This window comes from Trachemys scripta, chromosome 16 (genome assembly GCF_013100865.1).
Source record: "Trachemys scripta elegans isolate TJP31775 chromosome 16, CAS_Tse_1.0, whole genome shotgun sequence".
NCBI lineage: Eukaryota > Metazoa > Chordata > Testudines > Emydidae > Trachemys > Trachemys scripta.
The window spans coordinates 15599647-15613399 of record NC_048313.1 but is presented as its reverse complement, the minus strand read 5'-3'; the positions used below and the strand labels follow the sequence as shown (position 1 = coordinate 15613399).

Sequence of the window (13753 nt, the reverse complement as noted above, 5' to 3'; positions counted from 1 at the left end):
AGAGGGTAAGTGACTTGCCCAAGGTCACCCAGCAGGCCAATGGCAGAGCTGGGAATAGAAATAAGGCCTAAAGATTCCCTCCATAAACTGTATAACTGATGACTTACAGTTTTGACCAGCCACACACCTCTCAAAACTGCAAACTCTCTTATGCTGCTATCCAAGTCTGGGGTTTCTGTACTGAAAACTCTAACGGTTCAAACCCCGTGCTGTTCTATTACTTGGTATTCACGTCCCCAGTCCCTGCACTTTAAGGGAGGAGTTTTGAATGAATATAACCAGTTCACTTAAAAGCCTTGAGGATTCTGTGCAATCTGAGAAGCCATTTTGACAAGAACCAAGCAGCGCCTTGCTGGGATGGACGGAGGTCTAGGACAGAAAGACATCTGGCCTTTATTCCAGCATTTGCTTATTACCAGTCTCTGGTTTATCCCGTACGGCTCAAAGTCACTTTCTCTGGTGTCAAGTCCCAGTTATTAAACTCGGACTGAAGACCATACCCCTCCCCCAATTAGCAAATTAAGATTGAGACTGCTGAGCTAGCATACCAGATAATAGCTGGAAACTAATTACAACCAAATACTGTGGATACCCAGTGATTTGGTACTTTATATTAGCACAAGACTGTCCAAACTCAACTGCTGCCAGACGGCTACTTCCACACCTACCTTCTCTCCGGTCATGGCAAAGGGAGCATTAAACCACTGCTCAAATGTGCTACAGCTCTTGAAGATGGTAGGAAGGAGGAAATTGAGTAGAGCCCACAGCTCTGGCAGCTTATTCTGTAGTGGAGTTCCTGTCAGCAGCAAACGACGCGGCGCTACGTAGTGTGTGTTGAGGACTTGGGTTAGCTTACAGTGGTGATTCTTCATTCTGTGACCTTCATCAACTATCATGTACTTCCAGCGAATCTGCAGAGACGGAATCACAACAGAGACTGTGGGAATCCCACCTTTCATAAGCACAGCAGCTACCCGACGCAGGAGAATCACAATCTTAACCATCCATGCAGGGGCACCACCAGAGACCGATCAGAACGGACTAGGACTGTAAAAACCTAGTCAAGTTTCATTCAGGCTGCTGCTGGGAAAGTACTCCCATTCACGAGCCCTTTTTTGCCTGTGGCACAGAGAATGAGACAGCCGATGGAATAAGGGAGAGAATGTAAAGAAAAGGGAAGGGGCAGTAATGTCGAGAAAGGATTAAGGAAGAGAGATGTTACCCAGTTAGTTATTTCTAGCATCTCACACACCCTGTACCATCATCAGTAATTCCTTAGCTTCCTGGCCATAGCCAAATACATTTCCCTTACTACCCCAGTTCGAGTAACTGAGAAGAGAATTCCCTGCTAAGGCCATGTCTAGTTCACTAGGTGAGAAAAGCTGCACCAGTTTAACTGGATATAGTTAAACTGACACAAACCCCTAATCAGTGCAGCTTAATCTAGTAGTTCACTGACACACGATACAGATAAAGATCACAAGATAAGAGACGTTTCTGGGAGGTAACTAATGCAAATCCCCACTATTGAAATAATCCAGATAACTAATCTTGTGAAGCTGCACACTCCCACACTTCTGGGGAGGACCTGCATAGACTGCCTTGACTTGATCAGGAGGCGGTCAAAGAGGACAAAAGACTTGAAACTGTATCAAGTGACAGCCTGACCTCGGAAGAGGGTAACTCAACTCACATGCGCAAACCCCGAACTGAGACAGACCCCACGAGAGGATCTGAGGTACTTTAGATCTGCCAGGGTTTCCAAGTGAAAGATGGGGGAGCGTCTGCTAAGCTAGGCATGTGTATCTAAGCTGTTTATTGCTAAGATAGGTTTTCTCTGTAATGCTTTTGTTCTGAATGAAGAACACTTTGCTTTATGAGAGACGGCTGATCACTCCTTAACCCTGAGAACACAAAACTGCAGGGCTTGAGAAAGGTGATGGCTGGGGGATTGAGTCCTCAGTGGGGTGGCCCTTAAGGCAGCCATGAGGGTGTCAGAGGTGCAGTTTGCCATGGGAAACACGACACTCACCTTGGCAAGAATGTGCTTATCTTTGATGATGTACTCGTAGGTTGTGAGCAAGACATTAAATTTCCCACTTCGAAGCTGAGGTACAAATGCCCGTCTTGCTGCTGGAGAGCCCTAGGAGAGGAGGAATGGGAGAAAAAACTGAAACCAATGTAACTTCCAGCAGGGGGCGTTACTGAGGGCTTGTCTACAGGGTGCAGCAATGCCCCACTAGAGGGGTACAAATTCTAAAGCGCACCAACATGATGCGCTCCAACTGGCCCGTGTAGACCCTGCTGGCATGCTCTAAAAATTCCCTATTGCACATTTTTTAGTGCGCGCCAGCAGCGTCTACACAGGCCGCTTAGTCTGCAGCACGCAGTGCACTGCAGAATTCACACCCCTCTAGTACACATTGCCGCACTGTGTAGACAAGCTCGGATTAGCAGCAACAGAGTGGAAAGTCCCATGTTCCTGACTGGCGGGGGGAAACAAATCTAGCTTGAATATTTATATAGGCCATGGTAGTTAGATTCATTCTCTTGTTCAAGTCTTCATAACAAACACAGCTGAATAGTCACTAAGCAGCTGATTTTTTTGGATAAAGGGAACACTGCATTTCTAATCGGGGTTGGTTATACAGGTACGAAAAGCGGCTTGCAGAATATGCAATCAAAGGTTTCACAGTGAGAAGTGCAGGACCGAACTCCAGTACTTGCCTTGTATGAGACCTTCACCACAGAAGGAGCCCATTTATCAAATTCATATGCCCAGTTTGACAACGTTCTAGAAGAGAGGGAGCGAGAAAGAACAGTAAAACCCACCCTTGCATAATGGACTCCAAACCTTCTATAGCCCAAAGCAGCCCCCATTGGCTGTAAAACCATAAAAGTCTCCAGCAGCTCGTGAGAAATCAATACCCTTTATTCCCAGCTAGGAATTCTTGCTACAAAATCCATTATCCAAGACACTCAACCACAATCCAAACAATTCCCTGTGACAATCATGAGATGTGGCCACAGTACTTTCTTCTCTGCCAGAAAGAACAGTTATGTACCTTACAGTAAATGTGGTTCTTGGCAGTGCATTGCCCATATAGATTCCGCTCTTGGTGCACGTGCTCCATGCATGAGAGATCAGATTATTTTGTCCAGCAGTGTCTGTTGGGGCCACACCTGCACCATAAGTAACCTCACTTCCCCCTCGCCTGAGGGCATCAAGGGTAGCGTGGGCCCAACTGCCCCTCAGTTCTCTCACCAGTACAGAACTCTGGGGTAGCTGAGAAAGAGCAGGTTGTGAAAACTGTGTGGACAAGACATTTTGAAGAACCAATTGCTGCAAGGCAAGTAAGTGTCCTTTCTTCTTCGAGTGGTTGTCAACACAGATTCCACACCTGGTGATGAGGATGGCGTGGACTGCACCCTCAGCACGTTTGCAGATGACACTAAACTGGGAGGAGTGGTAGATACGCTGGAGGGTATAGGATACAGAGGGACCTAGACAAATGAGAGGATTGGGCCAAAAGAAATCTGATGAGGTTCAACAAGGACAAGTGCAGAGTCCTGCACTTAGGATGGAAGAATCCCATGCACTGCTACAGACTAGGGACCGAGTGGCTAGGCAGCAGTTCTGCAGAAAAAGGACCTAGGGGTTACAGTGGATGAGAAGCTGGATATGAGTCAACAGTGTGCCCTTGTTGCCAAGAAGGCTAACGGCATTTTGTCCTGTATAAGTAGGGGCAATGCCAGCAGATCGAGGGACCTGATCGTTCCCCTCTATTCGGCACCGGTGAGGCCTCATCTGGAGTACTGTGTCCAGTTTTGGGCCCCACACTACAAGAAGGATGTGGAAAAATTGGAAAGAATCCAGCAGAGGGCAACAAAAATGATTAGGGGGCTGGAGCACATGACTTATGAGGAGAGGCTGAGGGAACTGGGATTGTTTAGACTACAGAAGAGAAGAATGAGGGGGGATTTGATAGCTGCTTTCAACTACTTGAAGGGGGGTTCCAAAGAGGATGGATCTAGACTGTTCTCAGTGGTGGCAGATGACAGAACAAGGAGTAATGGTCTCAAGTTGCAGTGGGGGAGGTTTAGGTTGGATATTAGGAAACACTTTTTCACTAGGAGAGTGGTGAAGCACTGGAATGGGTTACCTAGGGAGGTGGTGGAATCTCCTTCCTTAGGAGGTTTTTAAGGTCAGGCTTGACAAAGCCCTGGCTGGGATGATTTAGTTGGGGATTGGTCCTGCTTTGAGCAGGGGGTTGGACTAGAACCTCCTGAGGTCCTTTCCAACCCTGATATTCTATGAGCAAGCAGCTGTCTATTGCCTGGAGGTGGATAACCGGAGTCTTACTTAAATAGTGACTGCAGGACAGTCCCACCAACACGGGCATCCAATCTGGAAGCCTCCGCTAAGGAACAGGGTCTTGTAAACGTGTGGCTCAAGCGCCCGTAGCTACTTGTCTAGGTTAACTAAAACGTACCTATATTACATTGCCAAGACCGTATGTGATGGGGTGTCCACCCCACACAGGGCCTGGAAGGGTTAAGAGGGCTACGTGGGCCAATGACCTGCCCAGGCTGCACGGGAGAAGGAGCCAAGGAGCAGGGGTTGATTAAATAAAGCTCAGCTGGTCAGAAACAGGAGGCACCTGAATAAAGCCCAGGAGGTGAGAGCAGCAGTGGGCTGCATGGCCGGAGTCTGCAGCCTTTTCCTGGGTGAAGGGAGGTGTGTTGGGCCTATACAGTATAACCCGAGAGTTACGAACGGACCAGTCAGCCACACCCCTCATTTGGAAGTATTCGGGGGGTGGGAAGCAAACACAGTACAGTGCTGTGTTAAACATGAACTAAAAAAAAATTAAGCGAAGTTTCACAAGGTAAGGAAACGATTTCTGTGCTTGTTTCGTTTAAATTAAGAGGATTAAAAGCAGCATTTTTCTTTGGCATAGTAAAGTTTCAAAGCTGTACTGAGTTAATGTTCAGTTGTAAACTTTTGAAAGAACCATAAGGTTTAGTTCAGAGTTACAAACAATCTTCACTCCTGAGGTGTTCCTGACTCTGCGGTTCTACCGTAGAGGGCAGTCGGGAGGCTGACAAACCCAGAGAGGGGGAAGCCGGGAAGGTAAGAGACAGCTCAGGGGGAAAGCAGCATGGTAGGACAGTGCAGGCCTTGGCTGCTAACTGAAGGGCCCTGGAGCCGGAACCCAGAGTAGAGGGCAGGCTCGGGTTCCCTACCAGCCACTGGGGATGTGGCACCAACCAGGCAGAGGACAGTGGACTGCCTGATTTGTTCCAAAAAGACTGTGATACATACCCTGGAAGGGGGAACCACAGAGTAACCTGGTCAGAGGGCCAGTCACGAAGAGGAGATGCAGTTCTTGGAGCAAAAAGGGTCCGCAGGCTGACAGGATGATGGGAGATACACCACCAGGGGAGGGCGCAATGCCTGGCCAGAGCTAATCCCCAGGACGGCCAATACGGGGAGTGAACCCCGGGACACCATAAAAAAAGAACTACATTAACACTGTACTATTATACACCAGGCTAAGTCAGTCACACAGTGCGTGGAGGAAGCAGACGGTGCATTGCGGCCACAGGCAGTAAGACTGGACAGAGGGACGCTTGGGTCACTCAGCTTTTCTGCCCTGGAGTGGGAGGGCTGTGAGGACCCTCAGGGCACAGACAGCCCCATCAGACGCTACCGGACAAAATAATCTGACGTGGCATTTACTGGGTGCACATGCCTCAAGAGTAGAATCAGTGTGGGCAATCGCTCAAAGAACCCTTCCATGCACTAGGGCGGGGGTCCCCAGTGCAGTGCCCACAGGCGCCATAGTGCCCGCCGGGGTGTCTAAGTGCGCCCGCGTACTGGCCAGCAAACGATCATCTGCCAAAATGCCGCCGAAATTCAGCGGCATTTCGGCGGCGGCGCCTCTGGATGACGCCGCTTGGCGGCGGCATTTCAGCGGATGCTCGTCCATGCCACGGTCCTCTGTGGCTTTCAGCCAGATGAAAAAGGTTGGGGACCACTGCACTAGGGACTGAACTGAAAATATAACAACCCAGTCATGTGTGTGCACAGGGGAGTGCTGTCTTATTTTATTGGCGAAGATCTGTATTTTGGTATAAGAGATAGAGAGAGGAACAGTTCTGCTACAAACAGGAATGCCTGAATTCTGATCCTTCACACCGGCTCATTTATGTATTTTTTAAGCTGACCTACTGAGTTGGGAAGGTGCCCTTAAGCTTTTTCTGATTATTCAGATTTATATTATGAGAAATTATGTCAGAGCGTAATTTAGTCCGTTTTAACAGTACTTAAGAGGTTATGAGCCAAAAGTCTATGACCGGAGTGGGGGGAGAAATAACAGCAGTTTCCCTTAGGGCAACTGCAGCATTATTTGGGTTTCTACAGGCGCTTTTATCCAAGGATCTCAAAGCACTTTACAAAAGCTCCCCAACTCCCCTGTCAGGTAAGTATCACTACACTCATTTTGCAGATTGGTAAACTGAGGCAAGGCAGCTGAATGAATTCCAAGGTCAAAGAGTGAGTCAGTGGCAGAGTGAGGAACAGAACCCATAATGCCTGACTCCCTCTTCCTCCCTGCTCTAACCACAGCACAGCTAGAATTAATGTTGCTCACTAAAAACTTCTCCTAAACTTCCCAGTGCCATAATCCCCCATTCGTTCAAGCCCCACACTTACGAGAGAGGTACGATAATGAGGAAGGGTCCATTGATACGCTTGTGCTCCATGAGGTATGTGATTAAAGCGATGGTCTGGATCGTTTTGCCCAGACCCATCTCATCCGCCAGGATACCATTCAGGTTATTATTGTACAAAGAGACGAGCCACTCCAAGCCTTTAATCTGAACAAAAAGAGAATGGAGGACAATTCAAAGAATGTAAACTAAACAGGATCTAAGAGGAAAAAAGCCACACTTCCTTGTGAATGATTTGCAGCCACTCACCTTACGTAACACTGTAGATGAATTATTTATAGATTATTAAACCTCTTGTTTTAGAGTTAATTATCTCAAAAAGCGCTTTGGCATCGATCCATTCCTTTCCCTTCTGGATCATGCGTACCACACAAAAAGCTCCCTTTAATGCTCTTTGCTTTCAGCTACAGAGACCAAGTCTGGCTAATCGGTTATTTTATAAAAGACACCCACCACAGGCTTCCCTAGAAGCCTGGATCATTTTAGTCTCATCTGCATCTCTCGGAACTTTAACAAGTTTCTGGTTGTTTGCATGGACTGAAGGGAACAATCCTCCATTCCTGCAGTGTGTGAGAGATACAAGGTGTGAGTCAACAGGCTCCTATCTTTAATCCCCAGGATTTCGTTGACAAGTGCAATACACATTATTATAAGTAAGGTCTTACACCAGAGCCTACTGATAAGCACAAAAAGTTTGTCCTTCCATTCAGCTCTGTATCTTCAAAGTACTGCACAATTATCGAATTACAAGTAAAAATGCCAGATAACGTCTGTCAAGGCACACTTTGTTCCCCAGAGACTACAAATGCTTCAAGTATTATCCAGTCACCTTCAGCCTGTGTGGTACAATTTAGGGAGGGTGTGTGTGTGTGTGTGTGTGTGTGTGTGTGTGTGTGTGTGTGTGTGCGTGTGTGTGTGTGCGTGTGTGCGTGTGCGTGCACACACACGTGCCCATGTTTAAAACTTGCTTGTCAGCTTTATTACATTGTGGATTTGCTTATGGAGGCACTTGCAATTCTTGGAATTAATTTTGCTCAGCAAGTTCAAAAGGTAAGAAATAATGACCTATTAACCCAAAATGGATTTGAATAAATCAGCTTCTAGACAGACAGAAATAAGTGAGCATAGTAAAGGAGTGCCACCTGATTAGAACCGTGAGGAAAGCAGGACAGGAGCCCAACACCAAGCAAAGTGAAACCAGTTGCCTGGAACAATCTCAGAAGGGTTTTATGTTCAAATACACGTCACAGTTCCTTATCTAGGCTGTAAGGCAGAGCAAGGTGTGCAATTTACTTCTAATAAGTAACGATAATGTTTTGGAAGGGACATTACATCTCAGGCATCAGGGTTTATGTCAATCTCTGACTATGAGGGGTCAGGATGAGACCTAATATGGGGGGCTGATTATCCTACATCTGTTATTGCGGAGTTCTAGAAAACCTCTCTCTGAGCTGCTGTTCAGAGACAGGATACTGGACTAGATAGGCCTTGGGTCTCATCCAGTCTGGCAATTTCTAGGTTCTCCCCCCAGTGCTGAGCGTACCTGTGGTTGATCAGACATGCTGTATGTGTGTGCATAAGCTAGTTCAGTCACCATCACCCTGAATTAGGGCACTTCCTCCCTCAGTGTCTCACCTGGTATTGTTTGAGGACGCCATTGACCATGAGCGTGGACTGTTTGTCCACTCGTTCAGTGACCGCGTGGGCCACAGCGTAGTAAGATTGTAATCCCCTCGCCAGAGCTTGGGAGACCCCATACTCATCATCAACATCTTGCTTAGCATTTCTAAAAAATAAATAAATAAGTAAATAAAGAGTTTTGAAGGATATGGAGAGAATCCTTCTCACTTCTCTGGGAGACAGGCTTCCCCGCGGCCCAAAGACCTCTGGGGGACCCCATGAATCCTTGGATTTCATGAGCTCGTCTCTCCAAGTACAACCAATCAACTTCTTTGCTTTTGAAAGAATATTTTAGTTTCTTTTCATCCCAGTTTACTTTTCCCTTTGCCTCATGCTCTCTAAAACCAGGGAGCAAAAAATGATGCTGGCACGCTTAACTCCTTGGAAACTAACCAGGTGGGATGGGATTTACAGCAGTGCCTAAGTGACTTGGAGGAGGGATACCTCAGTGGTTTGAGCATTGGCCTGCTAAACCTAGGGTTGTGAGTTCAGTCCTTGAGGGGGCCACTTAGGGATCTGGGGCAAAAATCAGTACTTGGTCCTGCTGCGAAGGCAGGGGACTGGACTCAATGACCTTTCACGGTCCCTTCCAGCTCTATGAGATATAGCTATATCTCCATATTATCTTTAATTATGATTTTTAAAGATCCAAACCACAGTGCGCTTTTGAGACAGCAAGAATCTTGACCTGAATGGTACGTAAATGCTTATTGCCAGATCATCCAGCAGCTTGTGTTTGTTTTAAAGGAATTACTCTTTCAAAAAAAACCCAACAATTTTAAACACACTTCACCTATTTCCTCACACTGTTCTAGTTTCTTCTGCAAACCACTTATTAGAATTTCCTGGTGTGATGAGAACCTCTTCCAACTGATGCACCCGAAACTGCACAAACCATAGGCTTAGCGCTACAACCAAATGATACTTTCTAAGTCCAATTTAAGGCGCTCACACCTTTTTTGGAGGGGTGAGAGGTGGCGGGGGGGGGACTGACATCTCAGAAAGGAAACTAGGATGCTGCAATTTGAATGAGACAAAGGGCAGGCAAGGCAGAGTTGTTCTGCTGACACATCTCACCTGTGTTTGCATGCAAGCAAGCATGAAAGAGGGAGAAGATTTGGGAGTATGGCATGTCTAAGTCCTTATAAATATTAAAAGCAAAAAACTAGGTTACTTCCACATTAAGGTTCAGTTTTCACATGCACAGAAGTGTTCAGAATTTTAAGTTATAGTTGCTGAGGGAAGCGTAACTTGGACCCACTTTGGAACATTCAGCATTTTCCATCTATGGCGATAACTTACCTGTATTCGGGCAATGTTTGCCACCATGGGAACCATAAAGCTCTGTAATCCCTGACTTTTTGTCATGTAAAATGTCAACATTGCATTACCCTCTTTTCTTCCATTTCTTTAGTTTAAAATAACTAGCAGCTCACACAGGTGCATTTATGCCAATACGGCTATCTCCATACCCATGGGTGGTTTATAAAAAACAGCACATGATATATTTTGTATGAAAACGGATGGACATTATTCCATTGCAATATATTGGCTTAATGCAGGTGACTGTCTCTCTAGACTGGCTGGCCACCACAAAATGTAACAGCCTGCTGCTTATTGACAGCTGGAAGATTTTTCTTTAGCAAAGGAAGCTGTCATGGGGTAAGAGGGAAGGTCCTGTCAGGGATCGGTAACTGATTAAAAGATAAGAAACAAAGGGTAAGAATAAATGGTCAGTTTTCAGAATGGAGAGAGGTAAATAGTGGTGTCCCCCAGGGGTCTGTACTGGGCCCAGTGCTATTCAACATATTCATAAATGATCTGGGAAAAGGGGTAAACAGTGAGGTGGCAAAATTTGCAGATGATACAAAACTACTCAAGATAGTTAAATCCCAGTCAGACTGCGAAGAGCTACAAAGGGATCTCACAAATCTGGATGACTGGACAACAAAATGGCAGACAAAATTCAGTGTTGATAAACGCAAAGTAATACACATTCGAAACCATAATCCCAACTATAAGTATAAAATGATGGGGTCTAAATTAGCTGTTACTACTCAAGAGAGAGACCTTGGCATCCTTGTGGAGAGTTCTCTGAAAACATCCACTCAATGTGCAGCGCAGTCAAAAAAAGCGAACAGAATGTTGGGAATCATTAAAAAAGGGATAGAAAATATCATATTGCCTCTATATAAATCCATGGTATGCCCACATCTTGAATACTGCATGCAGATGTGGTCACCCCATCTCAAAAAGCATATATTGGAATTGGAAAAGATTCAGAAAAGGGCAACAAAAATTATTAGGGGTATGGAACAACTTCCATATGAGAAAAGATTAATAAAAATTGGGACTTTTCAGCTTGGAAAAGAGATGACTAAAGGAGGATATGCTAGAGGTCTATAAATTCATGACTGGTGTGGAGAAAGTAAATAAAGAAGTGTTATTTACTCCTTCTCATAACACAATAACTAGGGATCACCAAATGAAATTAATAGGCAGCAGATTTAAAATAAACAAAAGGACGTATTTCTTCACACAACACACAGTCAACCTGTGGAACTCCTTGCCAGAGGATGTTGTGAATGCCAAGACAGTATCAGGGTTCAAAAAAGAACTAGAAAAGTTCCTGGAGGATAGGTCCATCCATGGCTATTAGCCAGGATGGGCAGGGATGGTGTCCCTAGCTTCAGTTTGCCAGAAGCTGAGAATTGGTGACAGGGGATGGATCACTTGATGATTCCCTGTTCTGTTCATTCCCTCTGCGGCATCTGCCATTGGCTACTGTCGGAAGACAGGACACTGGGCTAGATGGACTTTTGGTCTGACCCAGTATGGCCGTTCTTATGTAGCTCGAGTGATAGGGGCTCATAATTATGGAGCTAGAGGGTAAAGGTTCAAGCCTCACTGATTGATTTTCTAAGAGATCTGCTCTAGTTCAAACAGGACTTAATTCAGGACAGTCCTTTGACCAGCATTATGCAGGTCAGACTAGATTATCACAGTGGCCCCTGCTGGCTTTAGAATCTATGACCGATGTCTGTAGGCAGTGTTTTTGTAGCTGTGTTGGTCCCAGGATATTGCAGAGATAAGGGGGGTGAGGTAATATCTTTGATTGGACCAACTTCTGCTGGTGAAAGAGACAAGCTTGTGAACTTACACAGAGCTCTTCTTCCTCTAAAGCTTCTCTCTTTCACAAACCATAAAAGATATGACCTCACCCCCTCGTGTCTCTACTGACGTTTGTAGGTATGCAACCATGGTTTGTCACACTATTTTCATCTGCATACCTTTTCCCTTCTCCAAATGTAGCTAATGCAGCATTCCCCTCTGAGGAGGAGGAGACCTAAGCATGAAACTTTAAATTAAAAAAACAGCACCCAATTTCCCCTGCACTTTGGTAACCAACATGTTAATTTCTCTTCTGTTTTCAAAAAAACCTAGACCAATATATTCAAAGCTTCCTAGGAGGATCAGACATAATTCTCATTAAAATTAACAAGCAATGCATCTAAATCTATTAAGTGAATGTGAATCTCTCAGCCTTAATCTCTGGGTAAAGACCAAGCATAACAAATCAGAGCTCCTCCATGTCATTTTTAGTGAGCACTGGGAGGGAGTTACAAGAGACTGACAATAGGGATTAAAATTAAAGCTATTCTAGCAGTATACAAAATGCAAAACTTTCACAGTGAAGTATAATTTTTTTCATGTGCCAGCCAGGCGAAAGAGGGACTTCACAATGGAACGCTGCCCTTCATGCTGGGACAAGAGAAACAGCAGTTCGCAAGTCTTCTCTTGCCAGTTATTAGTGCCTGTCAATTACGCCTCCAACAAAGTGATCCAGAATAATGGAAATCAATCCAGGTTAATCCTGGGTTGTTTTTGCCCCCCAAAGAGGAAACAAAGGGCAGCAGGATTTAAAATACTGACGCAACAAGTGACTAGGTGGGGCTTACTCAATAATGTGCCTGGCGTCGACTTCTGACACATCATCACTGTCTGGATCTGGGATCTTCTTCTTTTCCTCCACAGGCAGGGCAGGCTGGGCAGGTTGCGGCTGCTCCTCTTCCTCCTCCTGCCAGAAATTGAAGGCTACATCACTGGGACTATCAAGTTACGTACACTCATCCTCCCGTACAAGGGAGAAGGCAGCGTTCTGTATCCTCACAGTAAGGTGGAGCTGGCCAAATCTGCATAAGCCACTTAACATGCAGCAAACTCTTTAAATACATGCTGCAGACTTTGCAAAAAAGTCACCAATCTGGAGACACCTCTTTCCTTCCTTCCTGTTGCCAAGATGCTATAAAGCAGGGGTCAGCAATCTTTCAGAAGTGGTGTGCCGAGTCTTCATTTATTCACTCTGATTTAAGGTTTCGCGTGCCAGTCATACATTTTAACGTTTTTAGAAGGTCTCTTTCTATAAGTCTATAATAGACAACTGAACTATTGTTGTATGTAAAGTAAATAAGGTTTTTAAAATGTTTAAGAAGCTTCATTTAAAATTAAATTAAAATGCAGAGGCCCCCCCCCGGACCGGTGGCCAGGACCTGGGCAGTGTGAGTGCCACTGAAAATCAGCTCGCGTGCCGCCTTCGGCACGTGTGCCATAGGTTGCCTGCCCCTGCTATAAAGCATACAGCTTTGTTCACCAGCTGGTGATGCAGGAGACTTCAGCACACAGAGGAAATGAAGGACAACATACATGCCAGTTGATTGGCTGGCATGCATCCGAGATGTATATTTGCATTGACTCTCCATGAGTAGGAATCACCAGGAAACGCACATATAAAGCTACAGAATCGCTTTGCATCTCCCTGTAGATCTAGATACCACAATTGTACTTTGTGGTCATATTTGTGGCCCTTTTGTGTTATTTTCTTTTAGAAAAAGGCCAAAAAAAAAAAAATCCTTTGATCAATTGGGTAGAAATAAACCCTTAGGCCAAAATTTCCAAACATGAGGCTCCTACACCCATATTTAGACACCTAAATAAAAGCAGCCCTTTTCAGAAATGGTGAGCACTTGCTTTTCCTGTTGACTTCAGTGGGATCTGTAGATGCGTGGCACCTTTAAAAAAAAAAAATCACGCCATTTATGTAGGTACCTACATAAATCCCTGCTTTGTCTCCTTCCTAAATATGGATGTAGGAGCCAACCTTAAGCACCCAAGTTTAAACATTTTTCATGTAAGCTCTAGAATGCTGATCATTCACAGCTGACCTATAGATGCACCCTACCTCCTGCCAGACATATTCTAACAACCCAACCTCGTTTCCCAAAGTCATTTAAAAATAAATTCTTTGAGGGGAGTGGGAACTTCCATTATGTGGGCAAAA

The 13753-nt window shown here is 45.3% G+C and overlaps 1 protein-coding gene across 9 annotated transcripts in view; it reads right to left on the bottom strand.

Moving 5' to 3' along the window:
• Nucleotides 1-13753, bottom strand: part of SMARCA4 (SWI/SNF related, matrix associated, actin dependent regulator of chromatin, subfamily a, member 4) — a 57653-nt gene that overhangs the window by 16585 nt on the left and 27315 nt on the right. For all 9 annotated transcript variants that reach the window (XM_034791984.1, XM_034791989.1, XM_034791985.1 and 6 more), the window contains exons 15-20: nt 12375-12493; nt 8371-8521; nt 6719-6882; nt 2728-2794; nt 2033-2143; nt 669-911 (exon numbers count right to left, since the gene is read on the bottom strand). In XM_034791984.1, coding sequence (XP_034647875.1) covers nt 669-911; nt 2033-2143; nt 2728-2794; nt 6719-6882; nt 8371-8521; nt 12375-12493 — 855 coding nt within the window. The remainder of the gene's footprint in view (nt 1-668; nt 912-2032; nt 2144-2727; nt 2795-6718; nt 6883-8370; nt 8522-12374; nt 12494-13753) is intronic.